This window comes from Colias philodice, chromosome 21 (assembly GCF_061535455.1).
Source record: "Colias philodice isolate Cphi_HAF_F1 chromosome 21, ilColPhil1 Martin Lab GWU primary, whole genome shotgun sequence".
NCBI lineage: Eukaryota > Metazoa > Arthropoda > Insecta > Lepidoptera > Pieridae > Colias > Colias philodice.
The window spans coordinates 6,420,065-6,445,541 of record NC_143106.1 but is presented as its reverse complement, the minus strand read 5'-3'; the positions used below and the strand labels follow the sequence as shown (position 1 = coordinate 6,445,541).

The following is a 25,477-nucleotide window of genomic DNA, read 5'->3' as shown; positions in this document are numbered from 1 at the left end:
ATGCCGAACCTGGATTCTGCCAAGAAGCATTTGAGGCTTTAAAAGTCAAAGTACAAGCCAGCAATGAACCAGTCATCTGCGCTTTGATTTTTGACGAAATGTCTATTAGAAAATCCTTATGCTGGAATCCACAGACAAAATCATATCACGGGCGAGTCACTGTGGGCACTGAATCTAACAACGATTCGTTAGAAGTGGCGAATCAGTGTTTTGTTTTTTTGCTGAACTGTATAAATGGCGGGTGGAAAGTTCCCGTTGGATATTTTTTTATCACGTCTCTGTCAGGAGAACAGAAAGCGGAGTTATTAAAAATGTGCATACAAAGATGCGAGGATGTAGGTGTAAAGATTGTAAGCGTAACATGCGATGGGCCTGCTACCAACTTTTCCATGTTTTCCGAAATGGGTTGTCAGCTTATAAAAGATCAAGAAAACACAACTTTCACCTACAGCAAAACCAAAATGCATGCTTTTATAGATCCTTGCCATGCTATAAAACTGGTGAGAAACACATTTGGTGATTTAAGGATACTTTACGATCTCAATGACAGAAAAATTGACTTCGGTTTTTTGGAAAAATTAGTAAAGTTGCAAGAACAGGAAGGCCTACACATGGCAACCAAAATAACCAAGGCCCACATTTACTTCGCTAAACAAAAAATGAAGGTCCGCCTAGCTACGCAACTCCTGAGCAACTCGGTGGCAGACGCTTTAGATTTCTGCAATGCGGAATTGCATATGCTTGAATTTCGAGACAGTGAGGCTACATCAAATTTTATTCGGGTGATGAATGACGTATTTGATGTACTGAATAGTCATTCGGTCCGTCCAGCTGGATGGAAAAAAGCAATGTGCCCCGAAAACATTGGCTTCATCGAAGCGCTCTTCGAAGGGGCGATCGGTTATATAAACCGGTTAAAACTAGCATCCGGAGAGCTAGTCGTGGGTTCAACAAGAAAAACTGGGTTCATTGGGCTGCTAATAAGTATGAAGAGTGCTCTGCAGCTCTTCCGGCACTTAGTGCAAGACACTCGCATTTTAAAATACTTGCCGGTGTACAAAATTAGCCAGGACCATATCGAATTGTTTTTTTCTGCTATCAGAGCTCGTGGAGGATTTAACAACAACCCTAACGCCGTGCAACTAAAAGCTGCATTTAAAAGACTCATAGTAAGGGCAGAAATTCGGGACGGTGGCCTCGGCAACTGCATCCCTTTGGAACAAATAAATATATTAAACTGCTCCAGTACTACCAACCCAACCAATACCCTAAATCAATTGACCGAAAGAAAGGCGTTTACAGAGATACCTGAAGACGACAGTGACTTATACGCAGAGTATATCGACTGCCTAAATGGCACTCTATCCAAATACACACAAAGTGTTGCATTTTATATAGCTGGATTTGTGGCCAGGAAAGTGTCTCGCAGCATCACGTGTGAGACATGCATCTCCTTGTTATTGGGAGACCCTGAAGCCAATACAAAAAGTCTTGTGAAATTTAAGTCAAGAGGAGGCCTTAAATATCCATCAAAAGATCTCGTAGACTTAATACAGAAGACGGAGAAACTGATTAAACCTAATTTAAGAAAAGACATGCCCCAGAACTACTACCTCTATATATTTAAGTTTTTGATGGATTATTATTTCGAGTCATCATCAGACGTTTTCAACAGCACCTCCCATGACCATGATGCCAATCATAAGCACTTGTTAATGAAGACGGCCATTCAAGCGTATCTAGATATAAGGTTCCGCTACCACGGAAAGAAGTACACGGAGAAAATCTCGTTCAGGAACTATTTAAATAAAATTGTGCTATTTCGAAATGAATAAATAAAAAAAAATAATAAAATAAATTAACGAAATTGATAACTACGTAGATATTTATGAGAATTAATATTTAATTTCTCAGGGTTGTACCAAGTAACTTTTATAAATTAAAACTCAGTCACAGTAACAGCATATTTGAAGTGAATATATATATATACATATATATATATATATATATATATATATATATATATATATATATATATATATATATATATATACTATATATATATAACAAGTCCGGTTTTACCGGCGATATGCACAGGTAAAGTCCGGTCGCGGAGCAGGAAGAATTTCGTACATTAACCTGTTATTACCCGTCACTGTCACTCCCTTGTAAAAATAATGTGTCTTGCTCGCACAGGTGCAATGACCGCCGTCCTTAGGGATTGTAAACCTTTAACCTGAGAGCGTAAGGTTTGTGTTTGCTTGATTGGTGTCAGGTGTTCAATTATGATTTTGTGAATTCAAAATTTATAAGAATAAACCTCAAACTCTTTATGTCCAATCAAAATCCGCCTAAGTCGAAATCGCGTGTTGGACTAACGTATTTCTGTAATATTGTACTGTATAGTAAATTATTTTTTGAAAAATAAGGTCATAAAGAAGTTTCACTTCTTATGTGTGTACACGCACACTTTTTTTATATAATATATCGTTGTTATTGAAAAAGTTAAAATGTAACTAGCTAATAAGTATTGTAAATGAATAAAGGACATTTATTTAATAAATTAGTAAAAAACATTTTCTCCTCCAAATATTTCATGTAGGTAAACTGCACTTCATTCAAAAATGTTTGTGACCACTGTCAGTAGGTAAAGAGGTCATTGTACGAAATTATTTCTGCTCCGCGACCGGACTTTAGCCCACTTCATGCATACGCATCAATGAATATGCGCAAGATGCAATGACATTTGTTCGTCATTACATTTACATAATTATAATCCAAAATGGATGGAAATTATTCAACTGCTGCTTCGCGGTCAAAGTTCAAGTGATCGGATGAGTTACATTAAAGCAACACATCTTTGGGATTATTCAATGATGGATGTATTCAATAGAATGTCTAAAATCAGGCTTGCCGCATGCACACATTTTAATTTGGTTAGTCGAAAGAATTCGGCTAGAGAAAATAGATGACATTGTATCTACGGGGATTGCTAATCCTGAAACCGATTATGATGTTATAAACACAAATATGATTCATGGACCGTGTGGCATTACAACCGCCAATCACCATCTATGGTCGTGATACGTGTTCCAAAAGGTATCCACGAAAATTGACGGCAAAGATGATTACCCACAGTATGAGCGTCGATCGCTCGATAATAGTGGTAGAACTATCACAACTATAGTAAAAGGAAACGATTTTGAGGTAGGCAAGAGTTAAAGAATGAAAAGAGTTAATCCGAGTGCATCCCAGGCTGCACAAAATAGTTTAGTTCTATAATTTTCTCTGTTATTATAATTATGTTATAGTAATTATTGTTTTTTTTTTTCTATTACTGTATGTGTTGTTCATCGTAATAAAATCCTATTATACCTTTTACCATTAGTATTTATTTTGTTTCATTGTATTACATTCCTCAAAACCGAAATTAGTTCAGCTAAAAGGTAACAAACACCACATTCAGTGACTGGGCGGTACGAAGTTCGCCGGGACAGCTAGAAATGTAATAAAACAAATCTAATACTAAATTATTCTGTGTTCATGAGCCATATCCCTCGTGGCTGCAGTACCATAGTAGCAAAATGCATACAATAGATTTTATACCGCATTCCCGTAATACCACATTTGCTCTTTACTGGCATGCTTCCTTAATTTCGTATTAACATACTACATTCCAATAATATCTGATTTCGAAAATACCAGTCAAACGAAACAAAATATCCAATTAACCAGTTGATCAATTTAGCAGACAACTTAAATACCAAATTGTAAGTTGACCGTAATCCTTATAATATGGAAGTCAAAATTGAACTGGATTTATCAAATTATACAGGGTTACTTGTAAAACACCAGCAACCTCGCTGGACAAGATACATAGCTAATATCATTTTTGAATGAAAATAAAATCTAACAAATTATCAAAAGTCGTAGAAAAAATGTTGTTACTTATAATGTTAGCTATTTTGTCCTGCGAGGTTGCTGGTGTTTTACAAGTAACCCTGTATAGGTGTTACCGTCACGATCGGCCATCGTCATACTTAATTTTATTAATTGGCATTGTCATTTTTTTCCGCCATTTGTAATTTAACTTCTATAAAAATGTATTATATTATCTAAATATACAATAAAGTTTAAATAAATAAAAAAATATATATTCTTATTATTTTTATCGATAAACTTATCGATATATTCTCGGCACTAAACACCGCCATCTTTTGTTACACGCAATATGGCGCCAGCCACACTTTTTTTGTAGGTATGTCACTTCCATACTCGGAGCAATTAACAAGCCTGGAGAAGTAACAATTAATTGAACAATATAGCACTAGTTTGGCCTTTTTGGCTTATGGCAAAATGTCATGCGAAAAAAGAGGACAGATATATGTCAGTTCGACAATGGTTCGACAGTTTGAAATGACATGTGCCCATGTCAATTTGTTTCAGTGACCAGTCTGGTCACTGACGCATGGTGATTTTAATTATTATTTTTGAAGTGAAAAACGAGTGTTTTAGTTTAATTTGTTATTTTATGAAAAGAAAATTGACTAAAGATAAAATGGCTTGTGTTGCTTACGGCTGTAAAAGCCATAGTAGTGGGAAATCGGATGAAGATAGGAATTTATCATATCACAGGTTAGTGATTTTGATCAATTTTTGGCTAATTGTATTATAAATCAGTGAATTTACGTTATTTTCCAAATCATCTATGTTTTATCTACCCTTGATCATTGAAATGAAATCATAATTAGCTTCTTTTTGAGAGATAATGCAAAATATTACTTCCATAGTGTTGTGCAATTATCGATACTTTAATAGAAACGAAATATACGTACTTTGCTAAGGTTCTTTGACAATGACTGCTTTAAATCAAATAGGTTAGGAGAAAAAAGTTATTTAAGTATGGATTTTATTGTTATTTGCAGGTTTCTGGCTTGAGAACAATTAAAAGATGTTTGGGTTAAAGCTATAGCACAGGGAAAATTGGAAGCCTTCAAAACATTCTCGGCCTTATTCAAATCATTTCTAATCAGACGGGAAGAAAAGTAAAGTGCTTTGCAGAGATGCTGTGCGACAAGTTTGAGGTGGAATCTATTTTAAATAATAAATATTGTAATTTGGTAATTAAGTATCGAAATAAAATGTTGTTAAAAAAATAAATGTTTATTTGTTTTATTTGAAGCAATTTATTATAAACTTTTACCAATTTTTTCCTGTGGGAATGAGTTATTTTCCCGCGGTAAATTGTAGCCTATATGTTATTCTGATGTTTAAACTATATAATTGTACAAAGTTCCATAAAAACTCATTCAGTAGTTTTTACGTGAAAGAGTATCAAATGTCCATCCATACTAATATTATAAATGCGAAAGTAACTCTGTCTGTCTGTCTGTTACTCAATCACGCCTAAACTACTGAACCAATTTGCATGAAATTTGGTATGTATACCTTTTATTGCGAAATATGTACCACGGGCGAAGCCGGGGCGGACCTCTAGTTCTTATATATTTTTGCTTTTATAATATTAGTAGGATACGACTATTGATTTGTAAAAAGATCAACCAAGTGGAAGTCAGATTCGCGCACGAAGGGTTCCGTAGGTATAATTCTATGAATGAATCTATGAAAACAGGAAAAAATACGTACGTTTCGTAAAAAGTTACGAAACCATAAAAACAACCTAAACCGAAATACCTAATAATATTTTTTATAAATACCACTACCATACAATGCAAGGCAGTCAATACGCATCGTAAATGAATAATTCCAAATTAAACGAATCTTAAAATTTGGAATTACCTATCCATAATTCAAAATTAAACGAATCTTAAATTATCTTCAAGCAATTTTATATCTTATTTTTTTTATTTATCGATATTTTAGTATTCGATAAAGTGTCAAGCACTACCTTTTTAGAACAAAAAGTGGCTACATGGGGATTTGAATGCCAAGCAGATAACAGTGTGTTGTCTCTTTCTATCGCATTAATAAGGGTATTGAATAAAAGAGAGCCACTATATAAAAAACGTTCAATTAATTGTTACTTCTCCAGGCTTGTTAATTGCTCCGAGCTTCCATATGATTCCTTATTCATTGGTTTTATACTCAAATATCAATGTCAGTCGTGACATGGTCATAGCACAGACTAATAATAATATACTACGTATGGGCGTATTCAGAAAGAAAGCTTGAAACTTATAAGCGCTTATCGGCGCTTGTCATACTCATATATTTTCCTGCGCGTGTTACCAGCGCTGACAAGCGCCGATAAGCGCTTATAAGCGCTTATAAGTTTCAAGCTTTCTTTCTGAATACGCCCTTAGTCATAGGAATAGTTTCAATTCAAGTGGCGCACAATGCCGAATTATGCTGATGCTTAATTGGAACTTGAAACGCACCAGCAGGTTGCGCTAAGTTCAGTGTTGAAAAAAAAATATTCATAGAGTTAGCACCCAAGAAGCTTATATCTAATACACTGGAGATTGCACTATGAACGTTTACTTGTCACGGGAAGGTATGACCTTGAATGACGCCTGGTTGTTTTTTTGTCCCTTTCACACCTAACTTGGCAAGTTGGTGTGAAAGGGATGAAGGAACAACCAGGCGTCATTCAAGGTCATACCTTCCCGTGACAAGTCAACGTTCATAGTGCAATCTCCAGTGTATTAGATATAAAGCGTCTTATTCACGGTCCATCCCCGACGTACGTCAGCTCAAGGCCGCGGTGCTGGATGTATCCTACTGACGATCGTGCGCGCATCAAGCATGGCTAGGGTTGCCAACTTTTATTTGAAGATATAGAGTATATCTGATTTTAAAGGAGGTAAATAAAGAGTAAATAAATATTTTTAAAATGTATTTTTTTGTACTTTCTGCAGTACCTAACAATTTTTCATTATTTTTAAATGAATTCCATTCCAAATCTAAATTTATATATTTCAAGAGCTCATTTTTAATTAATTTTTAATGAAGCTCGGTTTCTCTCTTCCCGCCACTTCACATTCATGACCGAAAAGACTCTTTCAGTAAAAGCTGAAGTGGCGGGAACAGAGAGTATAATATAGCTAATCATTTTTTTAAACAAACAAATTCGTTAGGACATTTTTTTTAATAAATTGCCATCTTTCTGCAGTGGACTTTTGCATAAAATCTGTGTTATTCATCAATTCGCCTTGGAGTTCTTTTAAAATAATAACTTCTGAATATAAACTGTCCATGTGTACTAGGTTGATCCAAAAGTAATGATAATTGGGTATTTCCTGTGTACATAAAAATATAAAATAACTGTTTCTTGCTTGCTCATGTAGGTACTTACTAGGTTATCACAAAAAAATCATATCAATAGGCCACGTTTCCAAGTACATATTTACATTAATTTCTGTTGGCAACACTGATCTGCTGTACGTCCGCGCGATTCACTGTCCATCTCATAGAGGAATAATGTATAGCTGAGATAGAGTGGCTACTCTGTGGTAATAAGTGCATGTATGGAACGTGCTGCCATCTGCAACTTTGTAGGATAACTAAAGGAGTGTATATATATATAGCTATGCAGTATGCATATCGATATATATAGCACCAGATATGGAGCGAAAGTATATTTACAAAAATATTACTAACACCACGAAAAGCGTCGTTTTCCTGACAATTTTCTTTTTGTGGAGTTAGTAATATTTTTTTAAACATACTCTCACTCCATAAGTTGCCTTGTAAGTTGAGTAAATAATAAATTTGCCAAAGTAATGAGGGCAACCAGGGGTGAGAATAAAAAACAATTTCTTTAGCGATATTCACGTTTATTGAATTGAGATTTATATACTATATAATTGCACTGCACTGAAATAACTAAAGCTTTTGTTTTTAGCAGATTTAACTCAGTGTTCCGCGGCACACCGATGTGCCGTGCGTGGTCATTAATAATTGGCTTGCCGCGGGAAAAGCTTCTCATTAAATGGAATAGAATGCATTTATTTCCAGGTGGGAAGAAATGATAGAAGCCTTTTCCATGATCACTTTTAATTTTATAATAAGCAATAAATATTTGATAAAAAATTGAATTGAATTTACGGTGCACCTCTAAAATATCCTGATTTCATAGGTGCACCATGCATGGAAAAAGTTTGTGGAACACTGAACTAGGACACAACATGGCTTTATTTTCTATAGGTTTTATAATTATTATAATATAATTGTGCTGATTTCTTTATTTTATCCTCCCCATCATAAGCTAATTTGCCGTCTAATATTCTGTTAAGAGATCTGCACCAACTGAATATAATTAAGTTGATGGATGTATCCACAAAAGTTTCTTTAAATTTTTCTTTGTGGTTCATACAATCAATAAAATTAAAATCTATAAATAATTCGATAAAGGCTTTAATTCTTTCTTTTATATTTTTTTTGTAGCATTCACTATTCAGGAATGCAACTGTTGTTTCCTGTATTTCTTGGAAACACGCTATTAAGCAATCAGATGGGTAGCATAGCCATTGTTTATTTTTGTTGTATTCTTTTTGTCTTATATATCTATACTTGGCATCTTCCGGATTGCCCAATAGCGTGTTTTTACATGTTTTGCAACCTTTTACAATTTTTTGCAAACATTTTGACAGGGCCCACCCACATACATAAATTCTTTGATCAGCCCCTGTGTCTAACACAGTTCTGATGCCTTCAATCACTTCTAGGGGCTGATCAATTGCAATATTTTGGGATTGTGATGGTGCTGAAATATTTTCTTTATAATTTATTAAAAAAGATATCGACTGTAAGCAATCATTTTGGTCTTCTTCGCAATTAGCATTGACTGAATGATTGCTGCTGAAATTGTTCAGCAAGAGTGTTTTGTATGCACCCTCAAATCCCATACAATTAGGTGCCACATTACGGGCACCTAAACTTCTGATACTTCCGAAAAAGTTTTCGAGTGGGTCCTGGTTAAAGTGTCGCGTCAACATTGCATCAAAGGAATACTTTCGAAACAACAGTTGCCAGAGTGTCTTAAAACCTTCGATTGTCTTAATCAAGTTAGTAACAGTTGGTACAGACTTTTCTATTAGTTGGGAATTCTTTTTTAATACAAATTTTACTGTTTTCAGAACTTGCACAGCATCTAGCCATAGCTTGTGATGAGGAGAATTTCTTTTCACAGCAGCCCTGTAAATTTTTCCATTGGGCACTGAAAAACTAGATGCATTCAATGAATCAAATAATTTATCCATTAATAATACAAATGGAATCAAATTGGCACATTCTTCAGCAACACTTTGTCTGGCAACTAGATTGTCTGTTGCAACAGCCATGCTGTAGCTCAGTACTTGAGCGGCATTTTTTACTTTCATTTTCCTTATTTTATCCGGGTCTAAGTGTTCATTCGTTAATTTGGGCAAAAGACGCAACTCACCGTGCGACCTGTCCGCTTCAAATACTCGCTGGAAATATTCCCACTTAATGCTTTTTTGTTTATCTTCATGAATGTATTTTAGTTCTTTATTTAGCAAATTGTTCCTTACCCCTTTAATTAAGTGGGGTGCATCATATAAAGGTATTATAACTTTTTTATTAATGTATAGAACATCATTTCGCCATTCCTTTTTTTCTTGGCAAAATATTTTTTTCGAGTCCAATAATAAACTGTTAATAGCACTAACATTTGGGGAACTTTGGTCGCACACGGTTGCAATAATTTCTAAACCTGTTGCTTGCACTTTTGTTATAACGCTTTTCAAAATTTGTTTAAGCTTATCGCTTTTTAAAGTTTGCGTGAAGTAGTATGCAACAGGTTGTTTAAAATTTTTCTTTACCCCTTTAATCATGAACACTAAGACGTGATTGGCAAATTTGTCCGTCTTTTCGCCATCGCCGTAATTTTCAAATCCTACAAGATCGTCTGTGTAAACATTGTAATGAATTTGTGGTGATATCGACATTTCGTCGAATATCAATGTACACAGACGATCTTGAGGTAACATTTTTGTTACAGTATTTTTTAATTCTTGAAAAATTGTAAAATTTATGCCTGGCGACAATTTTACCTTAGACAGCATTGCTTTTATTACTTTTTTCGAAGGTAATATAAAATGCTTACATAATAATTTGTAAGCCTTAGGGCTTTTTTTAAAAATCGACAAGGACAAAATTTTTTCCTCCTGAGTAAACCTGTGTCCCTTTTTCTTTTTTCTGCCTTCAACAAACTGCATTCGGCTAAATAATTTGGCCGATTCTGTCATATTTTTAGTCAATTTCTCAAAGTCCTTTTGAGTTGCCAGCTTTTTCTGCTGCTGAAGACGTGACTTCCACATCTTCACTTTTTGGCGCAGTCTCCTAATATCATTCGTCTTCTTTCGCTCCTTTCTTGCGTGCGTGGCTTCTGCTTTCTTTAAAAGATATCTGAATGTTTGTTCTGAAATCAAAAAAAATAAGTATGAAAACTCAATCTTATAATAAGTAATGATTCTTTGTAAAGTAACTACTAAAAGTAGTGGGTCAGAGAAAGAAGTATCTTTACTAATATTTACTAATATTATTATTATACAAATATACATGTATCATAGAAATGGGATGGGTAAGTCTTTCATTGAAGAAGTTACTGTTTGAAAGGGATATTGTTTGTAAGTCATAATCGAATGAATGGGTTATCCTACCCAGTCCCTGCTTTACAATATGTTCCGTAAAGGATGAGTCAAATTGATTTCAAGACACATAATATTTATACACTACCTGCATTCATTTTCCTTTTTGTAGACCGAGCAGGGTAGTTTTCATTTACTGTTAAACAAGTGCTTGCGGAAGACCCAGAAGGTAATGCAACAGTTTCTGAAGAAGAAGGACCTGGCAGGGCTTGGTTTGTGATGTCCATCAGAGTCCTACTTTGTAAATGTTCTCTTCGGGATCCACAGTAACTATGGGGGCCCTATCAGTAAAGATCGTCACAAATATTTCTGAGCTAGCGACTTCTTAGGCCTGGCCCTCTTGGGTCGGAGGCCTGTGGCATTTTGCCAGCCCTGCCACCCTATAATTATGTCATTGATCATGGCAGACTTAAAGAAGCAAATAATATTTCAAAAATATATCGAAAGAAATGAAAACAAGTTTTACTTACAATGCAATTTAATTGTCGGCACAGCTGACCAAATAAGACGACGTCCAGATATTTTAGTTGAAGGATCAAAATGTTGATCACAAATTCTTCTATTCTTGAATATCCGCATAGGATCATTTTCCTTGAGATAGTCACCAGCAGCTGATACCCAAGCAGCAAATAAGTCAGACCGCTTATTGGGATTTGGGAACTGGTGAAGTGGAACACCTCGCTCATCTGAAAACATCACATGTTCAATGTTCATGCCTCATCTTATTTTTATTATAACTTTGTTTAGTTAATAATAACTATATAAAATTCTTTTATGTATATATTTGGTATATGTTTATGTGTTACAGTGCTGAAGTATGTTAATTGAAAGATCATATATTAATGGTAGTGCCATATTTGACATAGGTTTTGCTTGCAGATTTGATTATGATGATGCTTTTTGCACTGTCCAGTCATTTTATGCATTTGGGAATTTAAATCCTAGCCATGGTACACATGAATGAATGTATTGAATGGGGTGTTGAATTCAATCTACAATATGTTTACCACAAAAACATGGTAAACAGCAAGTGCTCATGAAGCTCGAAAGTAGTATTTTTACGCCAATTTGATATACCTAATAGCAATATTGAGTGATGGACTAATTTCCTGCCACCCTAACAGTTGGGTATGTTGTTCTCACAACTAGCAGTGGTATCATGCATCATTAAGAAGGCAGAAGGAAACATTTCAGAGGAAAAATCCGGTTTACACAATAGTCGAAATGATTACGCTGCTTTGTAAATATTTTATTGTTATTTATAAGGTCCCAAGATACAGGCTCTGCTTAGTTTGGGACCTATCAGACAACAAGGGCTATTATAAATTGTAAAGTTTTAATAAATATTCTATTCTACTCTAAGTGCCCCCACTTCAATATTGACTTTGAGTTATTCATACTGTTGTGCTAATGGCACACAAATCAAATTCTCATCTTGCATTAATAATACCCAAAAACAGACTACGAGTCTACCTGTGCAAGCATGGCAATCCCAATTTGTAAACATATGAACGAATTTCTTAATCTGCGGTTCTATGATGCCAACAGGCAACAGCAGTTTATTACAGGCTAACAAAACAAAAAAACTAAGTCTATTGCAGTTCCTTACTAATTTGGGTAACAAGGAAAATGAAGGTTTAATATTTACTTAGTAACGCATTTTTATCGTTATTGTGTGACGGTGTGATGCTAAGCTATTAATAGTGCTAGGTTACACTCATTGTACGGAAAACCAGCCAGAGTATAGTGATTTCGACGCTTTTACAAGTATATCGGTAAAAGTATCACTACATACAATTACACATGAGGTTTACACTGTATAAGCAATTAGTATATATTATAACTTACCTAAAGCGGCACACCGAAAAACGCAAAATCTCCTCCGTTGAAAACTCATGATCACAACGTTCACAACAGTTAACAACAATAAAACAAGTAACAAAATAACAAAACAAAACTTAACCAAAACAAAAACTTAAAAGATAACCAGATATATTTAACAAAAACAAATGAGATAACCTCGAAATCGCATCAACGTCCGTCCGAACCGAAAGCCAGGAGAGTTGACAACTATGGTTGACAATGACAGTCGCGCATCATTACAAGATGGCGGCTTTTTTTTAATTTTAGTTATACCATTCACCGCCCGCGTCGCTGTCGTCTATGCGTTTACATGACAGTTCTGAGTGTGCCCCCCCTGGTCCATCTGCACGACGTTCGCGGTGGTGGGGGTGCTCGCTGGATGAAAAATTGGTCGTGCACATCCAGCAAGATAATAATAATAATTATTGACGTACGTCAACACTATTCACTGTCGTTTTGCGTCGTGCATCGTGTATGACCTTGGCGGGACGTACGTCAAGATGGACCGTGAATACGACGCTTTAGCTTCTTGTTAGCACCACGTTAGCACCTCATTAATGTGTAAATAAAGTGGTATACATAATAATTGGTTGAAAAATATTTACGGTTATTTTAAGCAATTTGGATTTTGATTATTTCATTAACATTTTTTTCAATGTTTGTCCATACTTATATTTTTTTTTAACACAATTTGAATTAACTTTGATTATTTCGAAAAAAACTACAATGAAACGAAAGCTTTAAATTTTTTTCCAACAATTAATAATTACTAACGATAAATCGATTGCATGCATCAATTCACGCGCATTACTTATAAGAGTGCTCGATTGTGCGAAGCGTTGCTGTAGTTGGAACATTCAACGTTAAGCATTATGCCGCATAATGCGCTCTAGTGCTGTAATTGGAAAACACTGTATGTTGACACTTGACAACGTGTTGACATTTTTCTTTTCCATTTGTCAAATGTAATGAATAGGTAATGGGGAAGGTAATGGGGTAATGGTTATTGTTATTGCGCTGCACTTAGATTTTAATAACATTATATAAATTATTAATTGATTTTTGCAAATGTTAGAATTAAAGTACCAAAAATGCAGTTGACTTACAGAAAATTATTTCAGAGCAGCTTAATTTTAAGGCAAATTGTTTATGTTCCTTCTTACAAACCACCAAATGAAAAAGATTTCAATAATCTTTTAAATTTTTTATACCAACATAATAAAATTTTAATTCTGACGGGGGCTGGTATATCCACAGAATCTGGTAAGATAGTATTTATTAAAAATTAAGTGTTTACTTTGAAAAATTATGAAGAAATTTTTTTTAATTTTTTTTATTGGAAATATTAATCAAACGTTCAAAGGCATACCTGACTATAGATCTGAAGAGGTGGGCTTATACGCACGAACGAATCACAAACCAATACAATATCAGGAATTTGTTAAATATCCAAAAGTGAGGCAGAGGTACTGGGCTAGGAATTTTGTCGGATGGCCAAGATTTAGTTCTATACAACCAAATTCTACACATATTGCTATCAGGGATTTGCAAAAGGTAAATTTATACTAATATGTTATGATGATGATGAGTTAAAACTTAAAACATAGGTATGTTTTTAGTCTGTTACTAAAGATGGTTTATATGATCAATTTTAGGCAGACAAAGTAACATCAATTGTAACACAAAATGTGGACCGGTTGCATCATAAAGCAGGCTCAGATAATGTAATAGAACTGCATGGTACAGGGTATATAGTGAAATGTTTGAATTGCCCATATGAAATAGATAGATTTAAACTGCAAGAGGAATTGTTAAGGAACAACCCCGCTATGGAGAGCAGCTTTGGTATGATTAGGCCTGATGGAGATGTTGAACTTTCTAAGGTTATTTAACATTTTAATAGATAATTAATTCAAGTTTATAAGCTCTTGCTTGGTCTCAATAAAAAAAATCACAGTAATTCTTGAGTAATGTATAAGGTCCTATTGCTAATTGTAATATAAAAATGGTTATAGCGTATAGACATTTATTAAATGCCATTTTACAAGTTTATGTTGAGCTATCTATAAAGTACAATTATATACCACAATATTAATTTACTCATGAACTAAATTTAAAACATTTTCTTTCAGGAACAAGTAGATAGCTTCCGCACACCTCTATGCCCTAAATGTGAAGGGCCACTAAAACCAGATATAGTGTTCTTTGGGGACAATGTGCCTAAAGCAAGAGTTGAGAAGGTTAAAAGTGAAGTAACAAACAGTGATGCTATATTTGTACTCGGTTCAAGTCTAACTGTGTACTCTAGTTATAGAATTATACTACAAGCCAAGGAGGAAGGAAAGAAGATCGCTGTTCTCAACATAGGACCTACGCGTGCTGACGATATTGTTGATATTAAAGTCTCTACTAAATGTGGAGAAATATTAACAGAGCTTTGTAATACTGTATGCACTTGACATCTATTATAATGGAATAATAGGATAATATTTAACAGGATATGCAATGTTACCTTATATAGGATAAGAATATGTTGAATAAAAAAGTAATGGCATTTCTTTTGTTTTATTTTTATAAAAAGAAGAAAGAATAGATTACAAAATTCTTATTTGAAATAAAAGTTACGAATTAAAGATCAATTAAATTATTATTTTACAAAGTATGCAAGTTACAGATACAGGAATCAGAATAGCTTAAAGATTAATCAAATAATTAGACTTCTCATAAAAAGCGATATTGAATGAATATTCAAGCTTTTGTATGAACCATTATTACACATTTTTATATTGTACTTGTAAATTTAACTCTTTCTATGACTTAACTGTTATGACTTTTGGCTAGATATAACAAAATTACAATAGTAAATACAGAATAATCAATATCGCGCTTTTCTGAGAAGTTTCTTTTTTATAAAGAAAAATAATGTATTTTGGAGATCATATCAAAACATGATTCGAATGCAGTATTGTTATTAACACAAGGCTGCGTTCACAATATTATTAATTACATAGAATTAAAAATTTTAATGTAGGTCAAATTCAATGGATAATTAATTATGATTTTTTCGACAACTAAATGCACTCTTACTAAGGCCTATTGTCCACGTAATAACGCTTTCATCAATTGTCTATTGCAAGACGAATGCTTGCATCTTGCATAGGAACAATCAAAAGTGTTGCTGCTTGTGGAAATAATTACTACGTGGACTATAGGCCGGACGCCCTCATTCTCATATGAATTTATGAAATACTGCATCACCAATTCAATATTCAAAACTATATGATAGATACTTGAATGATGAATCTTTGAAAATAGACCAAAAATTAAAAGCCATGCCATGCCATGGGTGAGTGAGATAGATTTATATGCCTATTTCTTCCATGGCTCAAGTAATAGTTATTCCAAATACTTTTCTAGTCACATCCCTTTCAAATAACATTAATTTATTGAGAAAGTCTTAAATATTATTAACGCTTATCCATACAACTACTTCGCTTCCTAAAAACAATGACATGACTTAATTCAGAAAAGTTTACTCTATCAAGTTTCGAGAGATAGAAAACTAATCGTAACATTTTAAATAAATGAAAAGGTAACCTTAACCTACGAAGTCATTTGAACTATATTTACTAGTGCTTAAATCTCAAATTTCAACAGCAATCGAAGTAACCTATATTTGGATTGATTGGTCTCGTAGTAGTTAAATTCTAATTAGAGTTGCAAGTTGAAATGTAAATGTGGCTTATTTAAAAATCTATTTTGCATTTTATTATTATATGTGGGTTGCTATAAATAATTAGGCACAGTTTATTCGCCATGTCAAAAAATTCTTACAAAAACATGTTTCAAATTTCAGTACCTACAGTTAATTTAAAAATTACGATTATATTCACAAACTTGACAATCAAGTGATTTATGATTAAGTGTATTTATGTAAAATTCGGCGATTACTACATATGTACATAGGTTGATATTTACAGCTAAATGAATTTGTTCGATATAGTAAATTATGAAGAAATTTGCATGAAATGAATAGCTTCAAGTTTTCTCGATTTAAATCTAAATATTAAATCACCCACAATACACAACATACACTAACAACTAGACTTTACCAACTATTTTTATTTACGGAGCATCTGGCAGTGTTTTATCACATACTGCATTTTTATGCTAAATATTTGCAAGTTCAGTGTTAATACTGAATTTTCGATTTGTATTAAACATATTTCACATTTCAATAAGTTAGAACTCGGTTATAATTAAATTGATTACAGTCAAGTTCTAACAAAATAAACAAGTTAAATTAGTATATTTTTCGTAAAATATTGAGATACTTAGCAAATTATTTATATAACTGTAAGGTGTGTAATTGAAATAAATTAATACATTAATCAGAAAAGTTGAACGATATAAGTGTTTTACGGTTATAAAAATTATACAGTATTCCTCTGTTCTTTAAAAATGGTCTTATTCTATAAAAATAACACATAAATCACAGCATACAGTAATATATACATAAATAAATTTGAATGTTCCAGATGTAATAATATAGTGACTGAAGAAAACAAGGTTAATTAGAAAGGGGATCTGAAAAGATTTTATGTAGCAAAATTATAAATATAGGAAGTTGTTATGACAGGATTAACAATAATTCTTACTAATTAAGTACCATTATCCTACTGTTAATAGTGATTCCCCTTTCTAAATAACCTTGTTTCGTTTTACATTCAACAATTCAAAAACCTGCTAACATTTTCCCACTAATGTAGAAAACTGATTAGCTTGAACTACATATGAATAAAACCATACAATTTTCTATAAACCACATCATATTACTATAGCTTGACCGCAGTGGCTGTAGGGCGGTATAGGTAAGTGCGGTGAGGCGGGGACCGGGTAAGAAAGAGCACGAGTTAGAAACACAGAATATGTAATAGTACTACATACATAAGGTTCACTCCCTAACAAACGTCAACTTTAGGCATAAATAATAGCTAGCTGTATAGCTATAATAGCTCAGGGTTGGTACTCGCTGCCGATATAACATAAGTATGGGAACACACGTCACGCGACCAACTCAGTGAGAGCGCGGACGGCGATTGGCGCAACCCGCACTCGACTGCCAACTCAGTCGGCAACGGCGCGAAATATACCTAAACCACAGAATACATAATAGTAGCTAAACGCTACAGAACGGACACTCTCCGCCTCCCGCCAAAATTAAACACCTCACCCCGCACGATCATGCTATAAATGGTCCGCATTGGTCTACAAGGACGATACGCAACGAAGATTGACAACATTAATCAAATTGACTTAAAGTAATTTTATTATTTTGGATTCGTGAATATCGTTTTTCGTAGAAAATGTTTAGTTATTGTGCTGTTTACGGATGTATTTCATCAGAAAAACGCGAATTTCTTTACGCTAGTCACAAATATGCCAACCATAAAGCGTTAACACACACATTTGCAGTCTCTACAGTGTGACTGTCAAAACGATAATTTTGTATGGAGTGTCCGGGATGTGCCTAAACTTCGGAGTGAAACCCCCCTGTTAGAAGTTAGAAAGAAACGGAACGGTCACACATACAGCCACTGCGGTAAAGCTATAGTAAACAAATTTTGAGTTTTGTCGCTTATTCTATCATTCAACTTTTCCTATTACGATACACACTGAATATATAAAACCTAGTACAAAACTCGCATACAAACAATTTGCTAACAAAAGGGTCACGCCATGTACTTTAGTCACTCATAGCTTAAATTGTTACACTTGGCAGTCTTAACATCACAAAACAATTCCACTTTAAAATGTTTTGTCACTAACACAAAGACAATCAGAAAGTTAATACTTACAAATGTATAGCTGAAGATTGTAATAATTATAGAGTCAATTTAGGATGGTACAGATGAGCATCTAAATATAAACAAATGAAGAATTAATTTAGTTTTTCGCATATATGTAAAACACTTAATAATTATTTGCCTGCAAAGTTATTAACACTATAAAGCTTCAACTAAACCCCTTCCTTTTATCATTTAAAAGTACCAGAAACAATTAATCTATACTTATATTGTTTGCTTTGAGATTATCAGGAAACACGGGGGGCCTGATTTGAAAAATTATCTGTTAGATAGTCCATTTATTGAGAAAGGCTATTAATACATATTATAACATGTCTCTAAGACCGATAAGAGCCGAGTAATACAGGTAAAACCGCAGCACACAGCTAGTAAATCATTAATCAACAAAAATTACTCACATCTACAGCTATACATTTGAAGTTATTCCAATACTTATACGTTCACTCCAAGAAGCTTATATCTAATACACTGGAGATTTCAGTATGAACATTAACTTGTAACAAGAAAATATGACCTTGAATGACGCCTGTATGTTTTTTATCCCTTTCACACCTAGGTAGTTAGTTAGGTGTGAAAGGGATAAAAAAACATACAGGCGTCATTCAAGGTCATATTTTCTTGTTACAAGTTAATGTTCGAATACTGAAATCTCCAGTGTATTAGATATACCTAAGCTTCTTGGTTCACTCTATTACAATGTTACTGTAGGAGACATTATAAGAAGTAGTCTGGTTGCGGCTTCTTGGTGGGCACGCCTCGGGACTCTTGGGGTGCCGCTTCGAATATCGTGAACTCACGTTGGAGATTCTCATTCAGTTCTAATATTGCTGCTACGTTACCACATCTGAAATAAAAAAAAATATTTTTTTTAATGTTTAATATTCCTTAAAATATTGGAAGTGTGTATTAGTGTAATTGTATTTTATAATTGATTAATTTATTTTAAATTTAGTTAATGGTGTTTAATTTAGTTTTTAAATTTTACCTATTAAACTTCATCTTAGTAGTGAACTAATATGAAATACCTCTGCCGAAATCCTATAGCTATACTCAAGTTTTTACAATAACATAAATTAATATAATATTGCAAAAAATACCAGTGTTTTATTTTTGTCTATATCTATTCAAGGTAAAATTCACTCTCCTCTAAGTGTACACCTAAAGTTAAAAGGGTTGAATAAAAAACCAATCAAAAATACGAATATAGTAACTGACCTATAACAATAATTAGGCGCAGACCACACGGTAAGCACCGTCTCGTTAAAGTGCCACTTGTATCCCTCCATGACTAGTTGATGCGCGCGGCATATCATGTCTATGTCGTTAGATACATTGAACTGGGCTACTACATCTGACCCGAATAGGTAACCCGCGCCTCGTGGTGATACACCCCAGCCTTGGGTATCTGATGATAGATAAAAAAAAATGTGTGCGTGTACTCGTGTACACACGTAAGAAGTGAAACTTCTTTATGACCTTATTTTTCAAAAAATAATTTACTATATGCAACTTTACAGAAATACGTCATTCATGCATGTAAGGGATAAAAACAAGATGGCGCGTAACGGAAAAATGTCACGCGTAACGAAAAAATGTTACACTAAATTTTTTTCCAACCCCGATAAAGAAGTTTCACTTCAACAATGGCATAGACTATAGACGTAAAAAAAACGTCCGTCCGAACACTTGTAAAAAAAAAAAAATTGTACTTACAGATGTTTCTTAATTTTGGATTTTATCTTTATCTGTACAATATCATAGATGTAAGAATGTCTAAGAAGAATGTTATGAAAGTTTTTATTAGCTACAATTAACAAAAATGAATTGATTTTTTTACAATCAGAAAGCTACATTTGTACCAATAAACATACACAGAGTATTACAGTGCAGTAAGCAAACACAAATAATAGAGAAATACATCTGCCAACTGCCCCATACACTTATACAGGGTGACTGGTAATTCGACGTGATCCTTCAAAGGGGTTATACTAGAGGTCATTTGCAACAAATTAAGTCCAGCTAACGGGGTCAAAAATGGATGGTTATTGAGCTATGACCCTTTTCTTTTTGAGGTGATGCAAGTTTTGGGCAAGTTTTTTTTTTAAACTGATCGCTCATTCTTCGGCTTTCAAAAAAATATCAATTGAATGCTAACAGGGTAGTAGTTTTTTCATAATTAATTGTTTTTGGTAAAAAGGCAGAAAATTTTCATATCAAAATCCGTCATAGCTCAATAACCATCCATTTTTGACCCCTGGTTAACTGCACTTAATTTGTTGCAAATGACCTCTAGTATAACCCCTTTGAAGGATCACGTCGAATTACCAGTCACCCTGTATAAGAGGAAAGGAACTCTTTCATTTTAATATTAATAACCTAACACTATAAGAGAATAGTTAAAATACCTTCAGGGTCGCTCCACAACAGATCGCACATAGGTCCATCATGCGGCACCTCCTGCTTACGGTCAATAGTACGAATCTGGTCCAACGTCTGTATGGACGGACTCAGACCACCGTGGACACAGAATATTCTGCCGTCTATTATAGCTGACAAGGATAGGTAGTCGAATATTTCTGTGCAGTACCTGAGAATTATTGGTTTGAATGTAGAAAATATGTAGAAATCTCACAAATTATAAGTGGAAGGTACTTAAAACAAATTGACAGCTGTTTTTTAAGCTATACAGGAGACTTGTCATAGTATTTTTAGATGCGCTTTTGCTGTATTACTGCAGGTATTATCCGTATTAAGTCAGGGAAAGTTGGACTGATAAGTTCTGTGAAATCTGTAGATGTATCACATTGTGTTGTAAAGAGCTTATCAATAGTTCTTGGTTCCTAATATTTGTGGGCCTAACAACATACACATGATGAGTTACATATACATAATTTTTTCATGAAAACTTTTTTAATATAAACCAAGCACCACTGTATAAAAATTATTATTATTTATTTTATTAGTTTGTCTGGAATTAAATATGTGAGACAGCTCAGATACAAAAATTTCTATGAATCTAATTAATAATTATTAATTAGACATGCATTTCAGATTGACTAAAGAAAATATCTAATTAACAATATGTATCAATGTAAAGAAATGATGAACAATTAGTAGATATAAAATATAAATGTTTTATTAATTAGGCATGTGGTAATGTGTTGTTTTAATACATAAATAATACTTTCTTTGATAATCTATAAATACGTTTAAACTTTAACTACACAATCAACAGGTGATTTGATATAAATTTGTTGTCACTATCTAAGGTGAAGGTAAAACATTTGACCATCAATAAGGTTAAATAAAAGCATCATTACAATTTGAAGAGCTTGCCAAAACTTTGATCAAGTCTTAATTATAACTATACAGGGTTACTTGTAAAATACCAGCAACCTTGCAGGACAAGATAGCTAACATCATAAGTAATAACATTTGTTCTACGAATTTTGATAATTTGTTAGATTTTATTTTCATACAAAAAAAAATATTCATTTAATTTTCCGTTTGAATATTATAAACTCTACGTGCATCCCAAAAATTACGTAAACAAGAAGCGAACGAGAGAGGGAAGGTAGGGGCGGAGCGGGGCTAGCGCCTTTGAACTTGACCTATCTGCGACAGTCAGCCCATAGACTTACAAATGTTAGGAGAGTACAATAAAAGCTTAAAAAAAAATTTATTGCGTTATGCCAAAAGTCGTAGAACAATTAATGTTGTTACTTATGATGTTAGCTATCTTGTCCTGCGAGGTTGCTGGTGTTTTACAAGTAACCCTGTATAGCACACCATACATAAATTTTGTTAAACCAGGTCAATTCATTTTGTTTCTTTTCCCTTCCTTATCATTTTATAAGAACACAGTTTTACATGTTAAATACAAGCTAGCTGACATAGCATTTATTGTTCTAGGTCAGACTTAGTATAAAAAATAGTATATGACGTCTCAGATCTATACTGAAATAATTTATTAAATTGGTCAAGACATACGGAGGATTTGGTTACAAATATCATCACTCGAGAATCTATACTATTATTAAAACGCTAACAATTTGTTTGTTTGTTTGATTGCGCTAATCTCGGGAACTACTGATCCGATTTGAAAAATTATTTCAGTGTTAGATAGCCCATTTATCGAGGAAGGCTATAGGCTATATATCATCATGCTACAACCAACAGGAGCAGAGCAATACAGGTAAAACCATGGAGCACAGGTAGTGTAAGATATACTTATAAATATTAAACTGTTACTGACAGTGTTCATGACCTTATTATAAAAATGCAATGGCTATGAGTCATATATGCATTAATCACTCACCTCCAAACAGTAATGGAACCATATTTTCTTAAGCATTCATCATAAAACCCATACACTTGTGTGATCTGTCTTGACTCATGGTTACCTCTAATTAATGTAATGCGATCTGGGTATCGAACCTAAAATATTAAACTTTGTAAAATAGTCTCAATCAATGTTTAATAATATCAAGAAAAATGTCTATGGCAGAACATCCCTTTTCATAACAACTCTATATAATAAAACATTAATAATCAATCATACCCAAATGATCTTAATCACGTCTATTATTCACATAATCTGTATAGAAAATAAATATATTAAATAAGCGAGTTAATAAATAATTTATCATTTTTGTATACTTATGCAGGGTTACAAATTATTTTCTCCACATATACTGAGATGATTGAAGAAACAGATCCATTCACAATCATTTAGAAATGCAAACTGATCTTTTATATTTTAATAGAAATAAACAAATGATCCATACCTTCAATGCGAGAAGTAATAAAAATGTCTCTACAGAATAGAATCCTCTGTCAACAAAATCTCCCATAAATAAATAGTTTGTCTCAGGTACATCACCACCAACTTTGAATAATTCCTTCAGGTCATAGAATTGACCGTGAATATCACCACACACCTAAAATAATTTCAAATGTTAGTGTTGACTTATTTTTGTTATGTATCAATTAAATAATGTAGTAGTTAATAAACTATAAAAATATTTGTTTGAATTATGATATGTTTTCATTTAGTATACAAATGTTACTTTACAAAATGAAAATGCCATGTTGTAGTATCAAAAAAGTTTGAAACATACTTTGGAACATTTCTCGATAGGTAATTAGAGAAAATGTATGTGATTCATTTATCCACCTTTACAGTTATGTAATACTAAATGAATTAAAAAAGTATAAATTGAGATACCGTGACTGGGGAATCTACTCGTTGAACATTGCTTTCTTCTACAAGTATTTCACGGGCCTTCGCACAGAGTGCTTTAACCTCGCCCTCCATTATTATTTCACATCTTTTCAACTGCTCAATTTGACGATCGAGATCACTTGTATCAGACATTTTGTGTTCTTGAATGCTTCTGAATCTAAAACCAAACAATGGGTAGAAAAAAGAGGGTAAAGTATTGAAAAAAATGTTCTCTTCACTTCACAACGTTGTCATTATGCCAACGAACAATGTTATTCTAAATAATTTATAGTTGAGGTTATAGCATTTTACTTACAAAATAAAATAATTTTATAATGTTAAAATCAAAACATCTAATGTTTTAGTAAAAACGTTTATTTTCTATGCCTAATTTAATTCTTGTCCAATACTATTAGTTACTACAAAGTACAAACAATCACAATTCATAATCACGAAACGTCTGTATTTTTGGGTATAGACTATAGACCAGAGATAGACCAGATATAGGTCTACCAGAATCTGATGGCATATTTATATTTAAGAAATAAAAGATTTTTATGTGGCAACTTATTTGACAACTATCAAATTGGATGTCAAATTATTTGTCTTTTTTGCAGTTGATGAATAATTTTTAGGATTTTGTCTAAAAAATCTTTGAAAATGTCGAAAAAGCCGCTGCGATCACAAGCAAGAGGTGTTGTTTATAATGTGTATAGAAAAACATTCGATGAAGAAGGGTCAAACACATCACAATTTTCAATTTTGAAGATTTTATTGGTAAATTGGACTTACCCGTTTTGATACTATAAATTAAAAAATATTATATGTAGGTAACTATAATATTGTTTGTTGATTAGAATACAATTTTATGAAAACTTATTACAGGAGTTTCCAATACGGCTATTCGTCAAGTCCAAGCTGTCCAAGTCAATTTTATAATGTGTGTCTGTGAATACTTACGAAAATAAACATAATTTTATTTTATTCTTATTTTATTTTATAAAAAATTATAAGCAGTTTTGATCTACATTATCATTATATCGATATTTTCACATGGCATACTGGTAAGGAATATACAAATATAGGTATGTGTAAATAATAATATGTATTACCTGTATAAAAGTAATTTGTATAATTGTATATTAAACATGTAAGTATGTACCTACATAATATTAAGTGGATATCTCATTATTAAGTACAGTATTGTCCACTTATATAATGTGAGTAATGATATTGAGGACAAAATAAAAAATAAGCAGTATCAAGATCGTTCAGTCCATTTTCCCTAGGGTTGCACACTCAAAATTTTGATTTCCCTAATTGCCATCAGATTCTGGTTTACCTATAGTTTTGTTACAAGCCAACTTAGAGCGTTTTCACATTATCCGATCCGATATCGGATATCGGAAGCCGATAGCCGATATCCGATATCGGAGGGAAGTAAAATGTATGAAATACGTGCCTGTCTTTCACATTGTCCGGTCCGATATCGGATATCGGAGCCGACACCGATATTCCCAGTGGCTATCGGACGATAATGTTCAGTGTTGCCAACTCAATTTGCGAAAAGGCAGTATACCAACAGCAAAAAAGCACTAGTTTGTGTATTTTCAGTCTTATAGGGCGCTCAATCTTTAAAAAAATTCTTTGCTTTTAACCTAAAACCCTTTCTATTAAAAGAAACCTTTTTTTATTAAGAAAACACACATTTAAGTATTTATAGGCATTTAAAATACGATTTATACGGCAGGTATTTTTATTTGCCGTATTAAAATATACGACAATTGGCTGAACTGAAGTAAACAAAAATATATTGCATTCTTAAATTCAAATATCTATCTTCGAAAACATTAGTGTCTATCATCTTTATTTTATCTCATTCTGCCTCGCTC

General features: G+C 33.2%; 2 protein-coding genes across 2 annotated transcripts; one reads left to right on the top strand and one right to left on the bottom strand.

Moving 5' to 3' along the window:
• Positions 1-13,486: 13,486 nt before the first annotated feature.
• On the top strand, positions 13,487-15,048 carry Sirt4 (NAD-dependent protein deacylase sirtuin-4). Its single transcript, XM_089708764.1, has 4 exons — positions 13,487-13,757; positions 13,858-14,048; positions 14,150-14,377; positions 14,627-15,048. Exons 1-4 carry the CDS (start codon positions 13,586-13,588, stop codon positions 14,951-14,953), a joined length of 918 nt encoding a protein of 305 aa, XP_089564890.1. The 5' UTR covers positions 13,487-13,585; the 3' UTR covers positions 14,954-15,048.
• Positions 15,044-24,060, bottom strand: Pp4-19C (protein phosphatase 19C). The gene is made up of 8 exons (XM_089708763.1): positions 23,902-24,060; positions 23,589-23,763; positions 23,149-23,301; positions 22,680-22,798; positions 20,767-20,948; positions 19,577-19,766; positions 17,461-19,205; positions 15,044-17,237 (listed from the first exon to the last, which is right to left on the bottom strand). Exons 2-7 carry the CDS (start codon positions 23,736-23,738, stop codon positions 19,076-19,078), a joined length of 924 nt encoding a protein of 307 aa, XP_089564889.1. The 5' UTR covers positions 23,739-23,763; positions 23,902-24,060; the 3' UTR covers positions 15,044-17,237; positions 17,461-19,075.
• Positions 24,061-25,477: the final 1,417 nt, after the last annotated feature.

What these genes read in the sequence shown, in the direction of transcription:
- Sirt4 (XM_089708764.1), top strand. Translation starts at nt 13,586, where the DNA reads ATGCAGTTGACTTACAGAAAATTATTTCAGAGCAGCTTAATTTTAAGG. An exon ending in CTATCAGGGATTTGCAAAAG is followed by an intron (nt 14,049 to 14,149) that starts GTAAATTTATAC and finishes GATCAATTTTAG; the next exon opens with GCAGACAAAGTAACATCAAT. An exon ending in GAGATGTTGAACTTTCTAAG is followed by an intron (nt 14,378 to 14,626) that starts GTTATTTAACAT and finishes ATTTTCTTTCAG; the next exon opens with GAACAAGTAGATAGCTTCCG.
- Pp4-19C (XM_089708763.1), bottom strand. Translation starts at nt 23,738, where the DNA reads ATGTCTGATACAAGTGATCTCGATCGTCAAATTGAGCAGTTGAAAAGA. An exon ending in TATTACTTCTCGCATTGAAG is followed by an intron (nt 22,799 to 23,148) that starts GTATGGATCATT and finishes TTAATATTTTAG; the next exon opens with GTTCGATACCCAGATCGCAT. An exon ending in GTTGTGGAGCGACCCTGAAG is followed by an intron (nt 19,767 to 20,766) that starts GTATTTTAACTA and finishes ATCTATCATCAG; the next exon opens with ATACCCAAGGCTGGGGTGTA.